At 42.7% G+C, this 27,751-nt stretch overlaps 1 protein-coding gene across 7 annotated transcripts in view; it reads left to right on the top strand.

The window, feature by feature from the left end:
- Positions 1-27,751, top strand: part of EFCAB6 (EF-hand calcium binding domain 6) — a 224,912-nt gene that overhangs the window by 101,359 nt on the left and 95,802 nt on the right. For 5 of the 7 annotated variants that reach the window (XM_079143290.1, XM_079143288.1, XM_079143286.1 and 2 more), the window contains 4 exons: positions 14,766-14,876; positions 16,973-17,081; positions 22,244-22,408; positions 25,739-26,043. In XM_079143290.1, the coding sequence (XP_078999416.1) occupies positions 14,766-14,876; positions 16,973-17,081; positions 22,244-22,408; positions 25,739-26,043 (690 nt within the window). Of the gene's footprint in view, positions 1-14,765; positions 14,877-16,972; positions 17,082-18,325; positions 18,364-22,243; positions 22,409-25,738; positions 26,044-27,751 lie in introns of those variants that run through there. The other 2 variants (XM_079143287.1, XM_079143292.1) reach the window with 2 other exon arrangements.

Here is a 27,751-nt window from a genome sequence, read left to right as displayed (position 1 = left end):
TAATTCTGCCTATCCATGAACCCAGGTGATGGTTATATCTCCTAGTATCTTCTTCAATTTCTTTCTTTTGTGTTCTGTAATTTTCATTCTGAATATTCTGAATGTTCAAGGCTGGCCACTTTGTCTTCCAGCTCTGAGATTCTGCCTTCTGCATGGCCTACTCTATTAGAGAGAATTTCAGCTGAACATTTTATTTGATTTATTGTGCTTTCCATTTCCAAGATCTCCATCTCTTTATTAAATTTTCACTAACATCCTGTACACTTCCTAAGTTCATTCATTTGTTTTTCTGTGTTCTCCCAAACTTCACTGATCATTTTTCTGATCCTTCTTTTGAATTCTTAATCTGGTAGTTCATCTACTTCAGTGTCCTTGGAGTCAGTTCCAGGTGAATTAGGAGTTTCAGGAGGAGTCATGTTGTCATGTTTTTTCATATTTCTTGTATTCCTGTGTTGGGTTTGTGCTTCTGTTGGGATGGATTTTGATTGCTGTCTTTCATTAATTTAAGGGATTTTCTTTCAATTCATATATGCTGAAAGTTTGTATAATGTAAGTTGAATTTTTAAAAATACTTTTCTACATAAATTTTGATGATCATACAGTTTTTCTTCCATTATCCTAATATGGTGAATTACACTGATTGATTTTTCAAATGTTAAACCAACCTTGCATCTTGGGATTAAGTTTCACTTGGTAGCACATTATCCTTTGTAAATGTTGTTTGGGTTATTTGCTAAGTTTTGTGGAGAATATTTTTGCATCTTTTCCCAGTAGTGATATTTGCCTAGTAGTACCTGTTCTTATAAAATCTCTGGTTTTGGCATCAGAGTAACACTAGTCTCAAAAAATACATTGGGAAATGTTTTCCGTAAGCCCATGACCCACACATGATGGAGCAGGAGATAGGAAGCAAACTTTCCTTTATTCTGCAGTGAAGTCAATCAGTCAGGCACGGGAGGGCCCATTTTCTGGGTATGGAGATGGCCCCCAGGTTACCGAAGGAGTCTGGGTTTTATAGTTTCATTGGAGACTATGGATGTGCAGTTTAGACAGTCAGGGGCTGGTTGTGCAGGTTAGTGCTTTAACTCAGCAAGGCCATTGTAAAATGTCTGAACCTCACGGTCACTGGGAAAAGCTCACAGCTCGGTGCTCCCTGCTTATCTTCTTCCTCTGGGGCCCATTGTTACCTAGAGCTTCACTATTTGCTTCTCCCCTTCCAGGACCCACCTGAATGAGGAGGTGAAAGTCCAGGGCCGCCTCCTCCCTTCAGGGCCCACTGGGGTGGGGAAGGGGTGAAGGTTTGCTTTTGGTGAAGATGCTGGGGATGACCCAGGAAGGGATGGAAGCTTGCCTTTCCCCTTCAGGGCCATTGCTATTGGGAAAGGGTGCACTGGGAGGTTTAATGTTTGCTATTCTCCCCTCCCTCCTCCCGAGCCACACTGTCCCTCCACTTTTCTTGGGGAGCTGTCTTGTAGGAATATTATTTCCCATAACCCTTCATTTCCTTCTTGAACTCTGCTATTAGACAGGCATTAATTCCTTAAATATTCAGTTGAATTCATCTGAGAAGTCATGTATACCTGGAATTTTCTTTTGGGGAATATTTAAAATCACAAGTTAAATTTCAAAAAAACTAACGTGAATCTATTCAAATTTTCTCCTTCTTCCTGGTTTATTTTTGGTAATTTGTATTTTTCAAAAAAATACATATCATATTATTGCCAGATGTATCAGCATAATGCTATTCATAACATTCTCTCAACATTCTTTTAAAAAATAATCAACTTATTTTAGAGCAGCTTTCCATTAAAGAATGACTGTGAAGATATAATATGGAGTATTCTCAACTGAGTCCCCTATTAACATCTTTCATTACTACGCTTCCACACTGATGAGTTAGTAGTAATATATTATGTTAACTAAGGCCCATACTTTATTCACATTTCCTCAGTTTTTCTCCAAAATCCTTTTTTTTTTTTTTTTTTTTTTTTTTGTTACAGGATATTTTTGGGATGCCCAATTACATTTAGAAGTCACGTGCTTTTAGTCTTCTCTTGATTATGACAGTTATTCAGGATCTCAGTTTTTAGTGATCTTGCAAGTTTTGAGGATTACTGGTCAAAAATGTTACAGAATGTCCTTCACTTGGGATTTGCCTGCTTAGACTGCGGTCGTGTGTGTGTTTTAGGGGAGGTAAAGTGCCATGGGTATCACATCACAGCAAGGGTACACGAAATCCTTAGGACTTTTCACTAGTGGTATTGACCTTGATCACACAGCTTAAGGTCATGTCCTTTCCAACTTAGGTTTATTATATTATAAATGTGTCTCTTTTATGAAAGCATAAATTTAAATCTTTTAAAAATCCATCCTGGTAATCTCTATTTTTTTTTTTTTTTTTCGGTGCTGGGGATTGAACCCATGGCCTTGTGCTTGTGAGGCAAGCACTCTACCAACTGAGCTATCTCCCCAGCCCTCTATTTTTAAATTGAAGAATTTTGTTGATTAACATTTAAAGTAATTATTCATATGTTTAGTTTGAGTCTCCATTTTTTCTTTGTCCCCTCATTTTTAAACTTTCTTCTGTTTTTGTTTGTTTCTTTATTCTTTTTCTCTTGCCTTCTTTTTATATGATTTGAATATATTAAATATTCCATTTAAATTATCTTATTTTTTTGTTGTGGGAGAGTAGGGGGATTAAATTTAGGGCACTTGACCACTGAGCCACATCTCCAGCCCTATTTTGTATTTTATTTAGAGACAGGGTCTCACTGAGTTGCTTAGCACCTCACTTTTGCTGAGGCTGGCTTTGAACTCGTGATCCTCCTGCCTGGGATTTCAGGCGTGCACCAACTCACCTGGCTAATTTTCTTATTTTCTTTTAGGTATATTTCTTTGCTCAATTTTCAGTGGTTGCTCTGGGGATTATAATATGCACTCCTAACTTTTTCCAGTTTACATACAGCTAATATTGTACCCACTTCACATAAAACATAGAACCAATGCAAGTATATAGTTCTATATCCTGCCCCCTCATGTTCTTCATACCATGGATATTAAATATATCATATCTACCTGTGTTATAAACCCCACAAGATAATGTTATTTTTAGATTTACAGAGACATAAAGAGATAGAAAAACATCCTTTGTGTTCTCAGACATTTATCATTTCCAGCCCTTTTTCCATTCTTTCTGAGGAGCCAGGGCTTCCATCTGCTGTTACTTACTTTACTGAGCTCTTGGTATGCTAATGATGGGTTACCTTGTTTTCTTTTTATTTACAAATGCCTTTATTTCTTTTTCATTTTTGAAGGGTGTTTTCTTAGATAGGAAGTTCTGGGTTACTTTCAGCACTTCCTGACATTGTGCACATCTTTGGCCTTCCATTGTTTTGGATGAGCAGTCATCTCTTCAATCACGGTTCTCCAGTATGTAATGAGTCATTTTTCTCTTGTAGGATTCAAGATTCACCTCTGAATTTGACTTACAACTTAGTAATGATGATGTGCCTTTGCATGGCTTTGTCATGTGTATCCTCTGCTTGTTGTTTATTGTTGTAGTATCCTAAATCTGTAAATATATATTTTTAATCCAATTTGGGGAAATTTTTTATTTTTTAAAATATTTTTTTCTTCCCTGTTGTTTTTCTCTTCTCCTTCTATGATTCCAATTACATGTATGTTAGACCCTGTGGTATTGTAGAACATGTTTTTGAGTCTCTATTCACTTTGTAAATATATGTGTATTCTATGTTCTTCATACTGGGTGGTTTCCATTGATTTATATTTAAGTTTTCTCCCTTTTTCTGTGCTTTCCATTCTTTTAAGTTCATCCAGTGAATTTTTCATTTCAGGTAGTATACTTTTTGGTCTTAGAATTTCCATTTAGTTCTCTTTATTATCTAGTTCTCAGATGAGATTTCCTATCTTTTGATTTATTTTGAGCATATTTTCATTGATTTCATTGAGGATAGTTGTTATCATTGCTTTTAAAATCCTTGTCTATTAATGTTAATATTGGCCTATCCTAGTTGATTTTCTTTTCTTGTTCCATTTTTCTTGTTCATATTTGGAATGCATCTTAGAAATTTGGAATGTTAAATTTGGGAGATCCTAAATTTGGGTGTTTTTCCTGTTTCTTTTGTTTTAGTACACAGTTGTATTGGTTGGACTCAAACTCACACTGTTTCTTTGGTGGCAGTCCTGATCTTAGTCTGCTCCTTTGTGCTTATCTAAGGTATTCAGAGTATTTTCTGAGCAGGTGAGCTTCAGGAGCCAGGCAGAAATGTGATGAGACAGAATGTAGGGATTCCTGTCCAGCTCTTTCCCTTCTAGGACTTTCTTTCTCTCTAGCGACTACAGGTAACCAGGAATTGGTCTTCTAGTTTTCCAGGCCAGAAAGGCTTCTTTTTAGTTTGCTTTTTTAACTGGTGCCCCTGCCCTACCTCATGCTGGGGTACCTCGGCTGAGGCTGGAAGAGTTAAGCGCACTCCCCGCCTCCCCTTCTCTCCCCCCTGGCGTCCCAGCAGACTTTTCTTGCTTCCGTTCACGTGCTTCAGGTAGCTGCTTTTGGTATCACACTGAGTGTGCTGTGATTTCCCGCAGGAGAGTTGGTCCAATAGAGTCTTACTCCATCGTTACTGGAAGAAGTCAGGTTTTAGTATTTTCATATTAACTTGCAAAATAAACACGTTGAAGATATTAGTGATTTATTATACATATTTACAATAGATAATGTTGCTTGGCTATTTGTATTTCTGTTTTATAAAAATTCTGATGTAATTAAATAGTTTGAGATTTCTTAAGTTTTATTTAAAAATTTATTCTTATTCAAGTATCAAATAAGTATATACCTAGATTTTCTTTGAGGTTTTCTTTTGTGTGTGTGTGTCATAGTTTTAAATTTAACTTTTAATCTACTTTTAATTTACTTTAGTATCTGGTACCAAGTGAAGATCTCATTTGATATTTTTCCCAAAGAGCAAGACAATTTCCTAAATGCAATATATTGAAGCTGATTCTATTTTTAATAGTAGCCATAATGTTCCTATAATAGAAAATTAATTTCCAATTTGCTGAAATTTAGGATGGAAATTAATATTGTCAAACTACATCAAAGTTTGGGAAAGAAGGACTGTGCAAGGAGGAAACATTTTTTGTGCGTGAATGGTAGCACACCTAGCCAAGACACAGTCCACTTGTTTAATGTTGCTGTAGGTGCCTGCAGATCAAACTATCAGCCTCTCTCGCTCATCACCATGAACACTTGCTAGAAGTAGAAATAATAACCATTAACCACTGTGATCACACTCAGCAGAAGTGCTTTGGAAGGGCTAGGCGCTCATTCTGAATCCTGAATGGTGGGTGATAGCCAGGAAGGGGGCAGCGCGGCAAGTCTAAGGCACTGCTCGTGGCAGTCAGGGAGGAATGACTGAGGCTCATTGCAGGAGACTCGGCTATGCGCGGCACAGGGGCAGAAAAGGGGGACGTGTCGGGAGGGAAGCACATGGAAGGGTCCAAAAGAGAGAAGAGCAGACCCTTTTTGAAGAACTGCAAGGGCGACGTGCTGGTGCAGACAGCAGGGAGATGCCACGGGAGGCTGGAGAGGCAAGCAGGGCCAAGCCTCGCAGGCTGGCCAGTTATGGGACAGCGTCGTCCTAGGAGCAATGGGTGATTTTAAGCAAGGGGGTCATTCTGATCAGATTTTCATTTAAAAAGTTCTGGCAATATGGAGTCAGGCAAGTGCAATGGAGAGAGGCAAGATAGGTATAGGGAAACTCGTTAGGTTATTGCAAAACCCTGTCAGAGAAGATGACCGCTTGGCTGTGTGACAGATGGACAGCTGACCGACCGCACACAGAACCCAAGTTGAACAGACAAAGACCAGACCAAGTCTCGAGCTCCTTACGTTTGTTTTCCACCGACCCTTGGCATTTGCCAGCAGATTAGTTCCTTTGCCCTGACAGAAGCGTGGGCAGACCTGGCCTTGTCGGGTGTCTTGGTCGTATGAAGAGCCTCCGTTTAGAAATACAGCAGGCTGAGTCACTGGTACTCAAAGCTGCAGACGTGATTGCTTGTGGACTGTGCTCCTGCCACCCCTGAGGGCCTTGCAGGCGAGAGCGAAGGGGCACGATGGCAGCTTCCCCCACCCCCTCTTTGCACACTCACTTTCTGACACCCCCAGGGATGGTCATGCACACAGCAGGGAGAGGAAGAAGGGGGAAGGAAGTTCTTAGAAGGTACCACCGAAGGTCTGTAGCTACTTTCTTGGGCTCAGTGCGTTTAAAGCCTTCCCTTCCAACCAGGCCTTGGCTGGCTTTGGATTTCACATTTGACAAAAGCGAGCACATTTTCTTCCCTGCCTGTCCCCCCAGGTCTATTGGTTCCTCCCAGTGGCCCTCTTGGGTGGGAGCTGTGATGCCCCCGCGGTCTGTGGGTGACCTGCTCTTGCTGTCATATGGCCCACGCCAGATCCTCTCCTGATGACTCTGCTCGAGCAAGCCAGCCAGTGCCCCACACTTTCCCCCAGCGCTGGCCAGCTCACCTTCCACTTGGAAGATTTCTGGGTGGACACACACCACTACCCTAATTGTAGGGGACACCTGTCAAGCTCCTTGAGTGGAACTGTTCCTGTGCAACAGCCCACTCTGTTCCCTGCACAAGGGAAGTCACTTGGTCCAGAGGTGAGGCAGTGGCACTTGATTAGGATGAGCTAGCTAATGGACACTTCCCCCAAAGGGCCATCTTGCCAGGAGCTGCCTTAGGGGCAGCTTCTGTAGGAGATGGGCAGTCACAGGCTGGTGGGCACCTCCTGCAGGTGCAGGTTGTGGCCAGATGGCACACCAGGAGGTGAGAGGTTTTCCAGCTCTGCACATCTCCTCGGGCCATTCTTGTCGCTGATTAGCTTGCCCAGGGGCAAATCCAGTCATGTGACACAGTGGACAGGCTAGAGCGGTGGCTGCCTGCTGACCAGTGAACCCAAGGTTATAAAAGGAAACGTGCTTCACACAATTATCGTAGACGACAGGACTCAAGTGACGTTAAACAGGGAGTCAGGCCCAGACCCGGTCTCCAGGCTGGGCTTTGGAACCCCAGCCCCCCAGAGGGAGCCAGTTCCTTTCACAAGGCTTCAGGTGAGCATAGGCATCCTCTGGCCTGCCCTCAGGTCTGGGTGGGTGCTCATAGAGCACCAAAAGATTTTCTCCAGAAACTTCTCTAGCGCTCTTCCCTGGGTGTGTTACTACCCTACATGTGGGTAAGGGGTTAAGGCTGTCTGCCCAGCTCCCACTCAGGCAGCCTGTCTTGTGCCCACTCTGGCACCTCATATCTGTAATCCAAGGGTCTCAGCCTCCTGTTGTGGATGGATGAGCGACACTAGCGTGTGGGTGACATATGCAGGTCAGGGCGTGTGATCACATCAGTGGGTTGTCCAGCCTGCGTGGCGGAGAAGCCTGCTGCTTTTTCTTTATCCCTTCTCCTTCTCCTCCCAGGTCTTAGCTCTTCAGCTCTTACAGGTGAGTGCAGAGACCCAGGGAAGGAAGGCTTTGCCTGAGTCAGCCAGCAGGATGGGAGGGAGCAGGATCTGCACTCTGGCCTTTCTGAGCCCCACACGTGTGTTCACACTGGTTCTCCTGCTGACATCACGTGACTCCAAAATGATTGGGCCCCGAGTCATAGGAGTATATTGATTTTGGAAATTTGGTTTTGAGCAATTTTCCTATTATTTATTCTTTTTTTCCTTTTTTAAAAATTTTTACAGACTGCATTTGGATTCATTGTACACGAATGGGTACAACTTTTCATTTCTATGGTTGTACGCAATGTAGATTCACACCATTCATGTAATCATACACATACATAGGGTAATGATGTCTGTCTCGGTCCACTATCTTTCCTTCCCCCACCCCTCCCACCCCATTTCCCTCTACACGATTCAAAGTTCCTCCATTCTTCTCTTACCCCCTGTCACTCCCCCTTCCCATTATGTATCATCATCCACTTATCAGAGAAAACATTCTGCCTTTGGTTTTTTGGGATTGGTTTATTTCACTTAGCATGATATTCTCCAACTCCATCCATTTGCCAGCAAATGCCATAATTTTATTCTTCTTTTTGACTGAGTAGTATTCCATTGTGTTTATATACCAACAGTTTCTTTATCCATTCATCAATTGAAGGGCATCTAGGCTGGTTCCACAATCTAGCTATTGTGAATCGAGCAGCTATAAGCATTACTGTAGTATGCTGATTTCAGGTCCTTTGGGTATAAACCGAGGAGTAGGATAGCTGGGTCAAATGGTGGGTCCATTCAAAGTTTTATGAGGAATCTCCATACTGTTTTCCAGAGTGGCTGCACCAATTTGCAATCCCACCAGAAATGTGTGAGTGTGCCTTTTCCCCCACCTCCTTGCCAACACCTATTGTTGCTTGTGTTCTTGATAATAATCATTCTAATTGGGGTAAGATGAAATCTTAGGGTGGTTTTGATTTGCCTTTCTCTAATTACTAGAGATGATGAGCACTTTTTCATATATTTATTGATCGCCTGTATTTCTTCTGTGAAGTGTCTGCCCAGTTCCTTGGCCCATTTACTGATTGGTTTCTTTGTATTTTTGATGTAAAGTTTTTAAAGTTATTTATAAATTTTGGAGATTAATGCTCTATCTGAAGTGTGTGTGGAAAAGATTTTCTCCCCCTCTGTAGGCTCTCTTTTCACATTATTGATTGTGTCCTTTGCTGAGAAAAAGCTTTTTAGTTTGAATCCATCCCATTTATTGATCCTTGCTTTTATTTCTTGTGCTCTGGGGGTCTTGTTAAGGAAGTCTGGTCCTAAGCCAACATGATGGAGTTTCGGGCCTACTTTTTCTTCTATTTGGTAAAGAGTCTCAGGTCTAATTCCTAGGTCCTTGATCCATTTTGAGTTGAGTTCTGTGCAGGGTGAGAGATAGGGGTTTAATTTCATTTTATTGCATATGGATTTCCAGTTTTTCCAGCACCTTTTGTTGAAGAGGCTATCTTTTCTCCATTGTAAGTTTTTGGCACCCTTGTCCAGTATGAGGTTACTGGACTTATGTGGGTATGCCTCTGTGTCTTCCATACTGTACCATTGGTCTGCCTGTCTATTTTGGTGTCAATACCATGCTGTTTTTGTTTCTATTGCTCTATAGTACAGTTTAAGGTCTGGTATTGTGCTACCTCCTGCATTACTCTTCCTGCCCAGGATTGCTTTGGCTATTCTGGGTCTTTTGTTCTTCCAGATGAAGTTCATGTTTGATTTCTCTATTTCTATGAGATATGTCATTGGGATTTTAATTGAAATCGCACTGAATTTGTATACCGCTTTTGGTAGTATGGCCATTTTGACAATATTAATTCTGCATATCCAAGAACATGGGAGATCTTTCCATATTCTGAGGTTTTCTTTAATTTCTTTAATTTTTTTCTGTAGTTTTCATTGTAGAGGTCTTTCACCTCTTTTGTTAGATTGATTCCCAAGTTGTTTTTTTTTTTTTTTTTTTTTTTTTGGAGGCTATTGTGAATGGAATGGAGTGGTTTTCCTAATTTCTCTTTCAGAGAATTCATCACTTATGAATAGAAATGCATTAGATTTATGCGTGTTGATTTTATATCCTGCTACTTTGCTGAATTCTTTTATTAGTTCTAGAAGTTTTCTGGTGGAGTTTTTTGGATCCTCTAAATATAGAATCATGTCATCAGCAAATAGTGACAGCTTGAGTTTTTCTTTTCCTATTTGTATCCCTTTAATGTCTTTGGTCTATTTAATTGCTCTGGTTAGTGTTTCAAGTACAATGTTGAACAGAAATTGTGAAAAGATAGCCTCTTCAACAAAAGGTGCTGGAAAAACTGGAAATCCATATGCAATAAAATGAAATTAAACCCCTATCTCTCACCCTCATTCCAGTTTTTAGTGGGAATGCGTTCAGTTTTTCTCTGTTTTAGAATGATGTTGCCCGTGGGCTTAGCATAGATAGCCTTTACAATGTTGAGGTATATTCCTACTGTCACTATTTTTTCTAGTGTTTTGAGCATGAAGTGGTATTGTATTTTATCAAATGCTTTTTCTGCTTCTATTGAAATAATCATTTGATTCTTAACCTTAAGTATATTGATGTGATGAGTTTTGTTTATTGATTTCCAGATGTTGAACCAACGTCGTATCCCCTGGTAAACCCCACTTGGTCATGGTGTACTATGTTTTTGTATGCAATTTGCCAGAATTTTGTTATGGATTTTTGTGTCTATGTTCATCAGAGATATGGGTCTAAAGTTTTCTTTCCTTGTTGTGTCTTTGTCTGGTTTTGGTATCAGAGTGATATTAGTGATATTAGCTTCATAGAGTAAGTTTGGAAGGGTTCCCTCCTTTTCTGTTTCCTGGAATACTTTGAGGAGTATTGGTGTTAGCTCTTCTTTGAAGGTCTTGTAGAACTCAGCTGAGAATCCATCTGGTCCTGGGCTTTTCTTGGTAGACTTTCAAAGACTTCTTCTATTTCATTGCTTGAAATTGATCCATTTAAATTGTGTCTCTGCTCCTGATTCAGTTTGGAAGGATCATATGTCTCTAAAAATTTGTCAATGTCTTCAAGATTTTCTACTGTGTTGGAGTATAGATTTTCAAAGTAACTTCTAATTATGTATTTCAGTGGTGTCTGTTGTGATATTTCCTTTTTCATCATAAATTTTAGTTATTTGAGTTTTCTCTCTCCTTCTTTTTGTTAGTGTGGCTAAGGGTTTACCCATTTTGTTTACTTTTTCAAAGAACCAACTTTTTGTTTTGTCAATTTTTTGAATTGTTTCTTTTGTTTCAATTTCAGTGATTTCACCTCTGATTTTAATTATTTTCTGTGTTCTACTACTTTTGGTGTTGTTCTGTTCTTTTTCTAGGACTTTGAGATGTAATGTTAGGTCATTTAGTTATTGATTTTTTTTTCTTTTCTTGAATGCACTCCATGCAATGAACTTTCCTCTTAGTACTGCTTTCATGGTGTCCCAGATATGTTGTATCATCATTCTCATTTACCTCTAAGAATTTTTTTTATCTCCTTGCTGAAGTCTTCTGTTATCCATGCTTCATTCAATAGCATATTATTTAGTCTCCATGTGTTGGAGTAGTTTCTGTTTTTTATTTTATCATTAATTTCTAATTTTATTCCATTATGATCTGATAGAATACAAGGTAGTATCTCCATTTTTTTGTATTTACTAAGGGCTGCTTTGTGCCATAACAATATTTAAGAGACTGATCCATGTGCTGCTGAGAAGACAGTGTATTCACTTGTTGATGGATGGAATATTCTATATATGTCTGTTAAATCTAGGTTATTGATTGTGTTATTGAGTTCTATGGTTTCTTATTTCAGTTTTTGTTTGGAAGATCTATCCAGTGGTGAGAGCAGTGTGTTAAAGTCACCCAGAATTGTGTTGTGGTCTATTTGATTCCCGGAATTGAGAAGGATTTGTTTGATGTACATGGATGCACTGTTGTTTGGGGGCATAAATATTTATGATCATTATGTCTTGCTGATTTATGGTTCCCTTAAGCAGTATTAAATGTCCTTCTTTATCCCTTCTGAGTAACTTCAGCTTGAAGTCCACTTTATCTGATATAAGGATGGAAACCCTTGCTTTTTTACTGAGTCCATGTGCGTGGTAGGTTTTTTCCCATCCTTTCACCTTTAGTCTGTAGATGTCCTTTTCTATGAGATGAATCTGCTGCAGGCAGCACATTGTCAAATCTTTCTTTTTAATCCAATCTGCCAGTCTATGTCTTTTCATTGATGAGTTTAGGCCATTAACATTCAGGGTTATTATTGAGATATGATTTGTATTCCCAGTCATTTGGCTTATTTTTGGTTTTTAAGTTGGCTTGGTTTCTCCTTGAGTGGTTTTTCTCTAAGGCAGTTCCTCTCTTTGCTGATCTACATTGTTGTTTTTCATTTCCTCCTCATGGAATATTTTGTTGAGAACATTCTGTAGTGTAGGCTTTCTATTTATAAATTCTTTTAACTTTTGTTTATCATGGAAGGATTTTATTTCACCCTCAAATCTGAATATTAGTTTTGCTGGGTATGGGATTTTTGGTTGGCAACCATGTTCTTTCAGAGTTTGAAATACGTTATTCCAGGCCCTTCTTAGCTTTTAGGGTCTGGGCTGAGAAATCTGCTGCTATCCGTATTGGTTTCCCCCTATATGTAATCTGATGCTTTTCTCTCTCAGTCTTTAAAATTCTATTTTTATTTTGAATGTTAGGCATTTTCATTATAATGTGCCTTGGTGTGGATCTGTTGTGATTTTGTGCATTTGGTGTTCTGTAAGCCTCTTGTATTTGATTTTCCGTTTCATTCTTCAGGTTTGGGAAATTTTCTGATATTATTTCATTAAATAGGTTGTTCATTCCTTTGGTTTGTATCTCTGTGCCTTCCTCAATCCCAATAATTCTTAAATTTGGTCTTTTCATGATGTCCCATAGTTCTTGGAGGTTCTGTTCATGATTTCTTACCATCTTCTCTGGTCAACTTTATTTTTAAGATTAAATATTTTGTCTTCATTGTCTGAGGTTCTGTCTTCCAAGTGATCTAGTCTGTTGGTGATGCTTTCCATTGAGTTTTTTTATTTGGTTTATTGTTTCCTTCATTTCAAGGATTTTTGTTTGTTTTTTCCAGAATCTCTCTCTATTGAAATGATCTTTTGCTTCCTGCAGTTGCTCTTTCAACTGCTTTTTGGAGTGATAATTCATTGCCTGCATCTGCCCTCTTATCTTATCCTTTGCTTCATAGATCATTTTAATTATGTATAATCTGAACTCTTTTTCTGACATTTCTTCTACCATACTGTCATTGGATTCTATTAATATAGAATCTTGGTTTGTTTGGAACACTTTCTTCCCTTGTTTTTTTCATGCCGTTCACGTATCTTCCCTGTCTAGCAGTGCAGATCTGGGGTGTTGCAGTTTCCCCCATAGGCTAATAGTGATCCTGCAAGTTTTCAAAACCTCTCATTTATGGAGAGATCAATATTAGCAGCACCCAGTACAGACAATATGCAGCCCTAAACCAAATAGCCCCTATGGAGATGTTAACAATATTGCCATAGTAAACAGAGAGAATGAGTTCAATTTTTATCTACAGTATAATCAATAGATTTGCAATGAGGTCTGCAGTTTCTAATGGTGAACAAAGAGGATGGGGAGGGGTTTAGGATATAACTGTTAATGGGATAAAAAAAAGAGTATATAGAGGTACTAGATCATAGGAAGAGGAGAGCAGAATCAAAAGAAGTTGGTTGTTAGCATGAGAAAAGGGAGAAGGAGACTCAAGGAAAAAGGTAAACAAAAGGAAAATAGAGAAAGCGAGAAAAATAAAGAAATAAAAACTTAAAAATTTCAAAAAGGAGGAAAAAAATCTACACAATAACAGTCATATACTATTCAAACCTCCCAGTCTTCAGTAGCCTGTTAACGTGAGAGGTACCTGACATGAGCCTACAGTCTCCAGCAGGCATCTCAGGATGGGAGTTACCCCACCTAAAGATGGCAGCTTCCACTTCCAGGATAATCCAAGATGGCTGCATTGGCTTCCAAATGTGTTGGTAAATGGGGAGCCACAGCATGGAAGCTGAGTTTGAGTGGGGCACAGGTGGGCAGGGGGTCCTGCAGGTCCTGGCTGTTGTCCCAAAATGGTGGCAGCCACATGTAACCAAACCTGTGGGTACTGGGACAATGGACTTCCAGGCAACAGTGGGCAGCAGGCGATCTGCTGGTGGTCTTCTGGTGGTCTGCAGGCTAACAGTGGATAATCAGCAGGTGGACCTTGGGCAGTGGGTGATAGGTAGGTGAAAGACAGGTGATAGGCAGGCAAGAGGCAGGCAAATGGGAAAATGGCAGATGATAGACGGCAAGTCAGTCACTGATCTGCACTCAAAAAGTAGGCAATATGCTGGCAGACGGCAGGCGATGGTGATAGACGAATGGGGTAAACAGCATGGGCTCAAAGAGCCCTATTATTTATTCTTGCTGAGACTTTATCTGTACTGCTTTTCTGCTGCTGCCTCCTGGCTTAAGCCATATGAATTTTTTATCTTAATGTTTGGTAGGTGAGAAGCTCAATCCAAACTCACTGGGCTGGAATTCAAAAGCCAGCAGGGCCCCCAAGAGCTCTTGGAGAAACAATTTCTCATCTTGTGGCTTCTACAGGTCATCTGCTCCTTGGTCCCTTCCTTCGTCTCCAGAGCCACCAATGTCATAATCTTCCCTGGCTGCAGCTTTCTCCACTTTTAAGAACTTATGTGATTAGCTTGTACCCCCATAACTCAGGGTACTCTTCTGTTCTGAGGTCCACCCTTGTCACTTGGCTGAAGTCCCCTTTGCTTATGAGGTAAGGTGAAGTGTCTGCAGATCCCAAGGGTCAGGATGTGAGCCTAGGGGCCATTCTGCTGACCACAGTGATTGAACTCTCCAGATAACAAACCTGAAACAAAGTATCTCATGGACTTTAGAATTTTAACCAACTCCCTTCATCTTTTCATTCAGCCTGTGCCACCCTTAACAGAATATGGAGACATGATCTCTTTGATTTTTCCTTACTTTAAAAAAATCCATTTGTAGAACTATTTTACTAAATGATTTTGTTTACCTTGGGTTTGAAACTTCATATAAATTCATTGCTGCCATTTTCAATTCAGTATTAAGCATCTAATCCATGTGGTATTATAAAAAAAATGTTTACTACTTTTGCTTTCTTTTAATCTAGATTTGGACTTAAAACCACCAGTAAAATCAATTGGAAACAATTTTTAACCTCATTTAATGAGCCTCAGGAGTTGGAAGTCAGTTATATGTTTCCCTCAAAAAAAAGAAATAGGTATGTAAAAAGAAAACTTTAAATTTGGTTACACAGATCATAATGTGTAAAAGGCTGGAGAATATCTGAGTTTTTTTTCCCATTTATTGGATGACCAATTAGTCTCCCTTGAGTAATCAACTTTTACATACCGATTATTTTTCATACATTTTTCTTATGTAAAAAAGCTTCAAACTATAAGGTTAGTATAATTAAGATTCCAATTTCTAGATGAGAAAAGTAAGACCAGAAGAGAGGATGAGGGAGTCCTGCGCTCAGGCCCTGGAGGTGGCAAGGGAGCTGGAGGGTTCCTAGTAGCGCAGGCCACCTCCCATGGTGCCCTCGAGTCCCACGGGAAGGGACTGTGCTGACTGGTCTCCATCACCACGAGGTGCAGGTGTCCTGGGTCCTGGAGGTTGTTTGCCTCGGGCGTCCGTGAGCCTGCATCCTGGCGCCTGTTGTAGCTCCAGCTCACTCTACCATGCAGGCCGTGGTGGGGCCAGAGAAGTGCAAGAGGACCTACTGTGGCGTTTGGAATTCAGACATTCCTCACAGGAGTCTTGCTTCTGTGGACTGCATTCTCTAGTGATTGCCCCACGTGGATCTTAAAGAGAAAACCCAGGCTTCACGATGTCACATGTGCATAGAGATCAGTGTGTTCCCTTGTAAAGTAAAAAGTTCCACAGAGGCAAGTCCCGTTTCACTGGGTCCCCTCCCTGTCTGGGGATCTCTGAGTATTTAAGGCCTGCCCTGGTCACCAGCCTTCCGTTAACTGGGAGTCTCTGCTCCTGCTCCAGGATGCAACTCTGCAAGTCCATGTCTTAAGTGAAATGACTTTTGTTTGTTTGTTTTCTGATTTTCTTGTCTGATAACACCTTGCCTAGCATTGTCAGAATTAAACTTAAAGTTTTATTTACTTTAAGGCCATGATTTTCAACTGAGGACAGTCTCACCTGCCAAAAGGCATTTGGCAATATCGTGAGACACTTTTGATCATTGCACTGGGGTGGAGCTACCTACTACAGCTGGTGGGTGGAGGCCAGGGATGTTTCTTGGCATCCCACTGTGAGTCCCCTGCAGCGAGAGCTGCCAGTATCAGTGGTCCTGGGTGGATGGAAACTCAGGGAAAGAGCATTTGTTCCCACCAGTGCTGGCTATCATTAGAAAAACAAGGCTCGTGAGTCACACAAGGAACTTGGACTCAGGAAGCCAGACATGTTTCTAAAGAGTGATGGGTGTGTGCTTCTGTGTTCTTGCACAACTGGAGGAGGCTGAGCTGGCTCCATGGCTGCAGCCACAAACCCGATTCACTGTCACTCATTGAACACTCTCAAAAAGGGGGGCCGACAAGCACTGCGTTTTTAAAGATCCTGGCCTTTCCTGCTCTGGTCAGTCCATGTCGAGGTCAATTTGCCCACCAAGTGGATGATCACGGGCGCATGTGGATGGTGGAGCCTGAGCTCAGGATGAGAGACAGAGGCAGAGGGTGTGATAGGATGGTGGCCGTGGCATGCCCAAGGGAGGCTGTGGAGGTTCCTGTCCTCAGTCTTAAAGCTGGGAGCTTGTGCCCTGGTCTCTGGATGAGTGTGCTATGACATGCTGTCTACATGGCAGGTCTCAGTATGATCTGTGGGCTCTTTGCTGGTCTTTTTTTTTTTAATTTTTAAATTTTATTTGTTCCAATTAGTTGTACATGTCAGTAGGATGCGTTTATACATTTCGATACATCATACATAAGTAGAGTGTAATCAGTGCCTCAGACTGCCTTCAGCGTGTCTGAATAACTTGGTGATAATATTTTCTGATTTTACATATTTCCTGGTCTTTTTTTGAAGTTAAAATTACAGATTTGCACAATGACTGATTAGCATGGGGGACAGTACAGAGGGGTGGCCCTGCTAATGGATGCCGAGGGAATTGCCCCCACAGCGATTTCCCTATTAAATATCACAGCAGCTGAGTGACAGTAGGACCACACAAGTACCTTCCACTTTCAGGGAAGAGTCACCCACAAAGGAAGCATTATTACAGTTGTCACATGCTTGTTTTTTGCGTTAAGAAAGAACAAAGTTCAAGACTGTAATCTTACTCCTGTTTTTCTCCCAATGCTTTTGTAGCTTTGACTCAGGAAACCACCCTTTCAAGGAAAATATTGTCACCAAGTTATTTAGACACGCTGAAGACAGCTATGAGGCATTGAAGAAAGCATTACTGATCCTCAACACGGTAAGATTTTGAAATCCTTTTGGTTGAAACACTCATTGTTTCTAAGGAAGCTAACACTCGGAGCAGGACTCTATAGTCACCCGTTTATCCATGCAACATTGTCGGAGCTCCTGTTGCATGCTGGGAATGGCTCTGAATGCTTAGGGATGCAGGACTCAGCTCGAAAGCTGAGTCTTGCTTGGTGCTGAACAAACTGCAGAGCAGCCAGCAAGTGCCAGCAGCAGGGAGAGGTGGGTGGTGAGGCTACCAGTGAGACCCACAGTCACCACGCAGCTAGCATGTCCCACTGCCTGCGGACCGCCCACCCTGACCTAAAGGCCACTGGTTCACAGCCAGCTTGAGACCCACACCAGGACCTCCCCCCAGGTCTACGGTCCCTGATTGACTTTCTGACTGTGCTGCAGAGGAGGCTGCTCCCTGGATTTGCAGCTCGCTCTCTCTTGCTGTAAACAGTAGTCCGTCCACGTGAACGTGTGTGTTAGAAAGCACTGTCTCCCTAGTTTGCTATTTGTCAAGCGCTTTTGGTAACTGAGGCTCTAGTTAATAATGAGTAGGGTGAGTTACTTGTCCTTAGATTCTACTGGGACCGTGTACAAAAGATCCCATACCTCAGAGCGTCACGTAGCCTCAGCTTCACCTTCCCAGGTGCCGCCCAAGGGGAAGACCAAGCTCAGGGCTGGCACTGGGGGAGCCACCCTGCCTGGGTGGCCTCTGGCTGGCAGTGTGCCTGCTGCCTGCCTAGGCTGCAGTCACTTGGGGTTCCCCACACAGCGTGACTCAGAGGCGTGGGCTCTGTGCTCCTGGGGGCTCGTACCTATTTTAAACACGGTCTGCCCCCTTTATCCATGTGGGATATGCTCCAAGGTGCCCTCCCCTCAGATGCCTGAAGGCCAGGTGGGACGAGCTCCTTACGGTCAGGTGCTGCTCCATGATGGTCATCATCTGAGCAGCGCGTCGCGAGCAGTTCTGTCATTTTGTGGGCACAGTGGAGTGTCCTCCACAGACCTGTGGCAGAGCCCACTGCACACCTCTCTGTGCCCATCATTGTCCAAACCGATGGCATGCAGAACATGACTAGCTGGACTGTTTTCCCTGCGCCTAATCCCTGTGATGAAGTTGAACTTATAAATTAGGCGCAGTAAAAGGTGACTAACTAGTAATAAAAATATAAGTAATGTGCTGTAATAAAAGTTATGTGAATGCTCTCTCTCTTCTCTCTCTCAATACTTTACTGTACTATATAGTACTGACCACAGCTGACCAAAGATAAAAGTGAAACCGGGTAGAGGGAGATGACTACAGTCCTCTGGCCTGTGTGACTGACTTCTCTGAGTGAATGACATTGAGCACCAACCGTGTGCCCGCCCTGTCTAAAGTGATTGGCAGGTGCATTCTTGGTCCTCTCAATACCCCTGTGAGGTAGACAATTATCATCTCCATTTTTTTTTTTTTTTCTTTTTTTGGTATCAGGGATAGAACTCAGGGGCACTTGACCACTGAGCTATACCCCATCCCTATTTTGTGTTTTATTTGGAGACAGGGTCTCACTGAGTTGCCTAGCACCTCGCTTTTGCTGAGGCTGGCTTTGAGCTCAAGATCCTCATGCCTCAGCCTCCCGAGCCACTGGGATTACAGGCATGCACCACTGTGCCTGGCTGTCATCTCCATTTGACAAGCGAGGAAAGGGAGCCTGGGGCTGGGAACCAGCCTGAGCTACCTGACTAGGAGCAAGGTTGCTCACCCTCTGAAGTCTCACACGGCAGCAGCAATGGTCATACCCCTTGAAGTTACATCATGTGGAGCTTCTAACCAGCGGTTCCTACTCCCATTTTTCTTGGTCTTGGCAGTGGAAAATACTGGATAAGGGGAGCTAGGGAGGGAGCAAGGAGAAGGCAGGGCTGGGCGTTCCCACTGCAGAGAGGCCTGCAGGGTATCTGGAAGAAAGACTGCTTCAGATCTGCGCCAAGTCAGGCACCCCATTTGCTGTGAATGCTCCCTCCAGACTCTGCTGCCCTTGCTCCAAGTGGTCTTGGGCATGACCATCACTCACCTTTCAACCAGTTGTGGCTCACCTCCTATGACCAGATGTGGTGTGCGTCCTGCCTCCTCACCTGCGCTTCCTCTTCCTGTTATTATTTACCAGTGATACGATTTCATTATTAGAAAGCCCAAAAGACTCTTCCCTCAAATGTTACAATCAATATTAGACTTTTGAAGGTCACTGGAATCAAGATCAGTATACAAAGACCAACAATATTTCTACAAACTACAATAAATAGAGAAAAACTTTTAAAGCATTGCTAAAATGATTTTAAAAATCAAATACCTGGAAATATATCTTAACAATAAAAGTGCAAATTGTCTACATTGAAGAACACAAAGGCTACTTTTAGAAATAATACATGTCCTTCATAAACCTTCAGAAAACATAGGAAGGAACACTTCCCACCTGATTTCGAGGCCAGTGTTACTCAAATACTGAATTTGCACAAGGGCATCACGAGAAAAAATGCAGACCAGTGTCCTTCATGAGTTGGCTGCATTCTCAACAAAATATTAATCAGATCCAGTAACGTAGCAAGGATTCAGTGCTGTGAACATGTGGGACTTATCCCTGCACTGCCAGTTAGTTTAACTCCCTGAATCAGTGAACATAATACACAATATGAAGAGTTGAGGCTAAAACCATATAATCATCTCAGTAGATGCAGAAAAACATCTAAAAAATCCAATACCCATTTATGATAAAAACTTTTAACAAACTTGAAATAGAGGGGAATATTCCTTTACCCAATAAATGGCATGCATTCATGACAAACCATAGCTAATAGCATAGTAATGGTAACATCCAAATGCTTCCCTACCATCAGGAACAATACAGGGTGCCAGCCCTTGCCACTTCTGTTCACATTGTGCTGTAGTTCTAGACAGTCCAGTCAGGAGAGAAAAAGAAGAAAAGGCATCCAGATTGGAAAGGAAGAAGTGGAACTGGCTTTATTCCAAGACAATTCAATCTTATCTGTAGAAAATTCTAAGGGGGAGAGAGAGAGAGAGAGAGAGAGAGAGAGAGAGAACACACTAATGGCATTCACAGAGGTTGCAGGATATAAGATCAGTATACAAAATTATATTTTTGTAAACTAGCATTGAACAATCTGAAAATGAACTTCAGAACACAATTCCATTCTAATAGCATCAAAATAATAAAATGCCTAGGAATAAATTAACTGCAGAGGTGCCAGAATTGTACATTGAAAATTATAAAACACTTAAAAGAAATGAAAGGAGATGTAAATGAAGAGACATTCCATATTCATTGATTGGAGAACTCAACATTATTGAGATGCAGTTTTCTCCAGATTAATCTATGTATTCAGTGCGAGTGCTATCAAAGTCCAATTGGATTTTTTATTTTTTCAGTTAAAAAAATTATCTTAGGGCTGAGATAGCTCAGTTGGTAGAGTGCTTGCCTTGCAAGCACAAGGCCCTGGGTTCAATCCCCAGCACTGCAAAAAAAAAAAAACAAAAAACAAACAAACAAAAAAAAAACAAACTTACATGGAAATAAAAAGGTTGTGGAATTGTCCAAACAATTTTAGAAAAAGAAGAATTAAATTATACTACTTAAGCCTCTTGATTTTGAATTTTAGTATAAAGTGATAGTAATGAAGATTTGGAACTTGTGTAAGGATAGACATGGAACAGTGGAACAAAACTGAGAATACATAAATACTTGTATTTATGATCAATTCATTTTTGTCAAATCTAATGGGGAAAAGGGTAATCTTTTTTAAAATGCTGCTAAGAAAATTGGATATTCATATTCAAAAAGATGATGAGAATGAGGAGACACTGGAATCTTCTCACGCTGCTGGTGGGCATGGAAAACAGTGTAGCTATTTCTTTAAAAATCAAACCTAATTTACCGTTTGACCCAGCAATTCCACACTAGGTATTGGCCAAGAGAAATAGAAATGTATATCCACACAAATAATTATTCAAATATTCATAGCAACATTATTCATAATTTCCAAGCTGAAAATCATCCAAATGATCATCAAGTGGTGACCAGATTAAAAGACATTGTAATGCTAATTGGGAATAAAAAGGAACCAGGGGCCCATGCGCGCTGTAATGTGGATGGGCCTCGGCAACTCCACGCCAAGCGAAAGAAGCCAGACAAGGAGGCCACGTATTTATTGTGTGGTTCTGTCTACAGAAACAACTGCATAGAGGCCAAAAACAGTTGTTGCCTGTGTGCTGTGAACATGTGGGACTTATCCCTGCACTGGAAGAGGGGAGTAGAGTAACTATGCACCTCTTCTGGGGTGGTGACAGTGTCCTAGCATTAGTGGTGACGATTACACAGAAATCATTAAAAGTTGCCACGATCCCTATTTTGACATAAAAATTGATTATCGATCCCAAGCCAAAAAATAAGCATATATTATATATCCCCTGATTTAATTTACCCCAGACAAAATTATTTCCTTTTCAGATGTTGGGTCACTTAGTAAACCATTTTGTTGCATTGATATTCACAACGTCTCTCTGTGAGGGAGGGGTTCTTTATTTCCCCTCTTTCCAGTAAACAGGACCTCTCAATTTACAAATTTAATTTACTTATTGACAACTTTTAATTCTGGAGGAGGAAATGTGCCTCAGAGCATCTCGCTCATAACGTTTGCTTCGTGTGGCATGGCTGGAAGCGATCTCGCCAAGTAATTGTCCACTTATGTAATTGATGAGGTTGGACATATTGAGAACAAGTGTAATTAATATTCTTAGTAAATTGGCAAATTATAATTGAACTGCCAGGAAATTCTGAGCCACCCAGGTGGGTGTGGGGAGGACTCTTCACACGGTAGATGCCCCTGGGGAAGAGGGTCAGCCTGTGCCTCATTCCTCACATGGCCCTCTCCTGCCCACCCGGTTGGGAACACCATGGGAAGTACATCTGGAAGGTTCTAGCACCCCCAGGCCCCTGCTCTTGCACATGTAACATAATGGTCCTCAACAGAGGTATTCTTGTCTCAGATCACAATGCTGTTTGGTCAAAGCTCACTCTGTACCAAATGATGCTAAATATGTATAATGCTTTTCCTTCCTTTTCTTTCTTTCTTTCTTTTTTTAAATTCCCTTATATACCCTTTCATGCTCAGAAACCTAATGTAAAGATGACAGGGGAAGAACTGCGACACATCCTAAATTGCATGATTGTAAAATTAAGTGATTCAGAATTCAAAGAACTGATGCAAATACTTGACCCTGGGGGCGCTGGAGTGGTCAGCGTGGGCTCCTTCCTTGACCTGCTGGAGAACCCCAAGGTGAGTTTCCCAGCCACTTCACTCTGCTCTTCTTACTTAAGAGTTCAGTGATGGAGTTGTTTGATTTAACTTTTAGTTTCCAGATCTTATTGAAGGATGATGTCTGACACTTCTGAAAATCCCTCTGTGGACAACCCTGTGCTTGTGACTGAACCTTAGCGGGTGTCGGTAATGACTGCACCGTGAGGCTCGCCTTTTAAGAAGACGCTGCTTACTGCTTCTAGTGACTGACACTTGCTTTTAGTATCTGTTTCTTTTGCATGGAGAGTTGATATTTTATTATTATAAATGCATCTGTAACTTTGATAGCTATTAGCATTTAACATTTTGAGACTTTAAAAAGACAGATTAATTTTAGATAATGCAAAGAGGCTTCAGCAGACTCTTGCTGCAGTGTTTGTTGAAGATGTCCATTAACAGGTACAAATTAGCTTCTGATTTTAGATTTAAGAAGCTGCCTGGCTATAGAGCTACATCAAACTGTCATAGGAGAAGAGCTGTCTCCAGAGAAGGTCCTAGGAATTCCCAGAGGGGTGGGGGAATTTCACTCAGGACTAGAGGAGTTCTTGGCACACGTGACAGAAAAGAATTTCAGCACGTGCCCTGCAAAGTCATAGACAGAGGTTTATTTAGGAGGTAGATACATACTGAAGGGAGAATATGGGCTATTGAGAGTGAGACACCTCACCCAGGGTTGGGACTCCCCTGTTTATAGATGGGCTGTATTCAGATTGGAGGCAGAGCCAGGGTGGAGCTGCACAGTCCTGCACCATCTTCCCTGAACTTGGCCGAGGGCATGTTGCTCAGGTTTATAGCTCTGCTTCTGCACCTTAGCGGCTTGTGGGCGTTTCCCTTAAGACTCAATCTCTCTCTCTATCCTAAATCTCTGTCTCAAAACCAGTCACATCTAGGGTTGCACCTTTGTCTCAGATGTGACATGTCTATTGAATGGATCCCACTGGGGTGCCTGGCTTTGGGGACAGGGTTGAAAGCATTTGACCAAGGCCACATGTATCCTATTCTGGGTAAAATGCAGTTAACCCTCCTGAGTAAGTCCTTCCCCTGTTGTGGGTTTACGCCGTGGTCTTGCAGAGTTGGGTGCACACCTATTGATCCATTGGAGTGAAAGTGTTGTGTTCATCACCTTCTCTCGGTACCTCTTGGAGGCAGTGTTGGCAGACCACGCTGTGTGACTCACTTAAGTGTTCTGTGGTTATGCGAGTGACAGACATCCACTGTAGAATATTAGGAAATATCCAAACTACCAAGATGAAAGTCAAGATGGCACCCCGGGTCCCAACACATGCCTTCCTCTGTGTGCGCACGTATTCCCCAAACTTGAACCCGTGAGTTATGTGACTCCCTAGCCCATTTTTTCAACGTCACTTCACGTGGTGAGCCTTCCCAGCCCCCAGCATTGAAGCTGCTCATGAGGGTGCGCGTACATGTATGTTTAAACATGGAAGACCTCTTGACATATTTTCTAGAAGATGAGTGGGAAAGGCTGACAGGGCAGACAGGGAAGAGTCGTCCCAGTGCTGTCCTGCCGAGCGGGCCGCCTGTGGGAGCCTCCACCCGTCTGCTGCTGGTGCTCCAGAGCAGGTCCGGGCGGCTGCAGCCCTGGGGCCCCGGGGGCGCCCAGGCCTGTGTGCAGCGCCGCCTCACCACTCTGGGGCTGCGAGGGCAGGAGGGACTCCCCTCCCGAAGACTCCTCCTCTGAAGCCAGCCTGGTGACAGTCCCCTGGTTGGGCTATTCTGGACAGTTAGGAGGGTAACACCACGAACTGTTTGGAATCTAGTCGACATGAAGTTCAGCCATCTTAGTAGTATGATTTCCTGAGTGTCCCCCTTCGGTAAGGTCACGCACGTGTCCTCAACCTAGGCCATTTGGTCCTTCCTGAATCCCAACTCAAAGTCCCTTCCACGTGTGGAAATGAAGGGCTCAGCTTCTGAAGCCTGCTGGGGATCAGCTCTTGGGAATTGTCACATCGGGACGTCACAGCAACCCTGCGCGTGTGGGCTGGATGCTCCCTGCAGGAGGGGTGGTGGCCTTTGCTCAGTAGAAACGAGCCACGTCAGCCATGCTCACACCCCTCTTTTGGCTTTTGGGGGCTCTAGGAATAAAACAGAACTTCCAGAAGTAGCTGGCGAGGAGCCCATGTGCCCCCAGCTGCCCTCCCAGGCCTCAGCACTGCGGCTCCTTCCTGCTCCTCCTGCCTGGCAGTGCCACCTCCAGGGCCCAGTGTGCCCAGCACCTGCTCAGGTGGTCTTCCAGCCACCTCTACCCAGGCAAGCAGCAGGGGGACACGACACCCCGCTGACCCCAACCCAGGATGCTTCGTCCTACTCGCCATCCTGCGTCCTGGGTACACACATGTGCACATGCACGCTTTCATTTAAAAAAAAAATAGCTTATTGAGGTGCAGTTGATATTTTAAAACTGCACATGTTTAATATATACATTTTGATGAGTTACAGACTTTCATGTTATACTTACTTCTATTTAAAGACAGGATCATCTAATTCATGATGTTTCAGCCTGTGTTGTTTTTTATTAATACATTGTTAATATTTAACATCCAGAAAAATTCTGCTACATGGTTTTAAAGATGCTGCGTTTTCTGTTATGCCCCGCTGTTCTTTTTTGCTTTTCCCTTTGGTCAGTTTTCCTGCAACATCTTGGCGTCTGCGCCTTTGCATCCTGAGATTGGTGCTTGAGTCTAAGAGGCTAGAGGTAGAGTGTTGAGGAAGGCGCTGCAGAACGTGTCTCGTTTTATTCGCTACTCTACTGACTTTTAACAGAGGAATGTATGTAGAAAGCACAAAACGCAAGGCGTGTGAAAGGCACCGCCCGAGGAGTCGGCCTCCCCTTCCCTGTGCCCAGCCGGTGGAGGCGTGGTCAGCCTTGAGGCTGCAAGTCACCCGATGGTCCCATCTGGTCCCCGTGTGCCATGGACAGGCTCCCTTCCAGACTCCTCCTGTCCATCAGGCCCACCTTCTGACCCCTAGACGGTGCTGGCCCTCGGCTTCCTTTCTTGTTTTCACCATCTTGACGCGGGAGAACACCATCTTGTTGTTCTGTTGCTTTGCGTTTGTTTGATTTCTAGGCGATGGACTTTCGTGGTTATCGTCCACGTAAGTAAACAAGAGCAAATTAAACACTATCCCCATTTTCAGATGGCAACCGCAGGGAGCACTGACTGGCGTCAGAGCTATGGACCAATTGAGGCAGAGCTGAAGTTCAAGTCCAAGTCCAAGTCTGTCTGCCTGCAAAGCCCCTGCTGCCTTTCACGTGTGACCTTTACTTACATGCTTTCTCTTTCCACCCAGATGAGAAAAACGTGGCCCTATGCAGAGCCCAGGGTGCCGCTCCACCTGGCCTGGAATTCGGTAAGCAGCGTGTCCTGGGGCTCCCCTCCTGAGCGGTCAGGGCACGAGGCATCCCCTGGTGAACATGCTTGTTTCCTGTGTCAGGTGGAAGAAATGGTTCATGATGCCATCACTAGGCATCTGCAACCTTTCTATGACGCGCTGCAGTCATATGACCTTGGAGACACAGGGTCCATCAGTCGAAGTAATTTCAAGAAAATCATGCACGTGTTCTGCCCATTTTTAACAAACGAACATTTAACAAAGTAAGTTTTTTTGTTTACAAACTCAGTTCATTTCGTGGTTTTCATTTGTTTCATAAATCTAACTATTTGAATGTAGTTTTGTAATGTGAATAGGTTGGATTAATAATAGTTATTATTGAGTCCTTGCTAAGCACTGGCCATTGGCTAAGGATTCAGACCTGACCACACTCATGGAGGGAGGCCAGACCCACCCTCTCATGGATGAAGAGGCCTGGCCCGGAGGTTAAGGTCCACCCAGGCCCTGCTGAGCTGTAAGCCTGGGCCGCATCTGGTTCTCTAGGACCCCCGACTCTTTTTGTTGTCTTTGCCAAGCAGTATTATCCTTGAGTTTCCGTAGCATCTTGTGAGATGCAGGATTTCATCTGAACTCCTGTTGGATGCAGGGCTCCTCTGTTGCAGTAGCTTCTGTCGAACGGGTTGAGTTCTGCGGGTCAGAGCGTCGCACACGGTCTTAAAAATTCCTCAGAGGAATTCGCCATGTGGAATGTGTCTGCCATTCTTTGCTGTCTAGAATTAAGGCTGAGGTATTTCAAAAGAGTCATGGTGGGAAACAAACATGCTTGCTGTGTTTCCGTGTAGGCACAGGGTCAAAGCAAGGATGTGTCGTATATCCACGCAGTGACCCACGTCTTGGCAGGTGTAACGGAAGAGCCCAATTAGAAGTGCTGACAGGAAACTGAGTCAATCTCTGAAAACCTTTTCCTAGTTCCCATTTAGACTCTCCACCCACAGCCTTGGGGACGCAGGAAAACAGGCCGCTCAGGCACATTCCTTAGGGTCAAGCCAGGGCGTGACCACACAGCCATGGGCTCTGCAGAGCTCCACAGGAGGCATGAGGGGAGCAGTCGATGCCTTGGGGTCGGCAGGAGAATGTCTTGGCCTTGCTGCTGCCCAGAAGTGTCCTCAGCCAGCACCTCGCCGGCTCCTATCTTCCTGTGTACGGTTCTGCATCACAGGGCCCAGAGCCTGCCTGGCGTGCCAGTCCTAGGACCAGGACCCACCGCCGCTGCCTGTGGGCCTCAGTGAATCCCTGCAACTTTATTTTGGTCCTTAGACTTTATCAAGTTTGCAATGATGTATGACTTTACATTTAGAAAAATATTTAGCAGAATGTTGGAAAAGAAATCAGTCCTAGAACTGGGTGAGGGGCGGTATCACTCCGTGGTAGAGCACTCGCTCCCCCTACACCACGGAAGAAAAAGGAAGAAGAAAGAAAGGAAGGAAAGAGAAGTCGATCCCACTCTATTAGTGGTCTCCTCATTTTCTAAGATATTTGCATATGCTAAAATTCCATTATAAGTACTTAAATAAGTCCATACTAAAATTTCTAATTAAAAACCTCTTTAAATTTATTGCCTTTATTGTGGAACACACTTCATGTACAATAAGCTCCACATATTTAAACAATATGATTTTGATGAAGTTCATCATGTGTCCACATCCAAGAAGCCACCACAGGATATTAATCAAGACATCAAATGCTTTCTTTCACCCCCCGAAATCTTCCTTGTGCCTTTGTGCAATCCATTATTCCCCATCCCTGCTCCCAAACACTGACCCACTGTTACTGTAGATTATTTTGCATTCTTTAGAACTTTATGTAAGTGGAAGAATACAAGATATTACATTTTTCAGTCTGATTTATTCACTAAGTATAATGAGGTTCAGATTCATTCATGTTGTACATATTATCAACAGTTCAGTCTTT

This window comes from Sciurus vulgaris, assembly GCF_902686455.1.
Source record: "Sciurus vulgaris genome assembly, chromosome: 5".
Taxonomy (NCBI): domain Eukaryota; kingdom Metazoa; phylum Chordata; class Mammalia; order Rodentia; family Sciuridae; genus Sciurus; species Sciurus vulgaris.
This window is presented reverse-complemented; position numbering and strand designations above follow the sequence as displayed.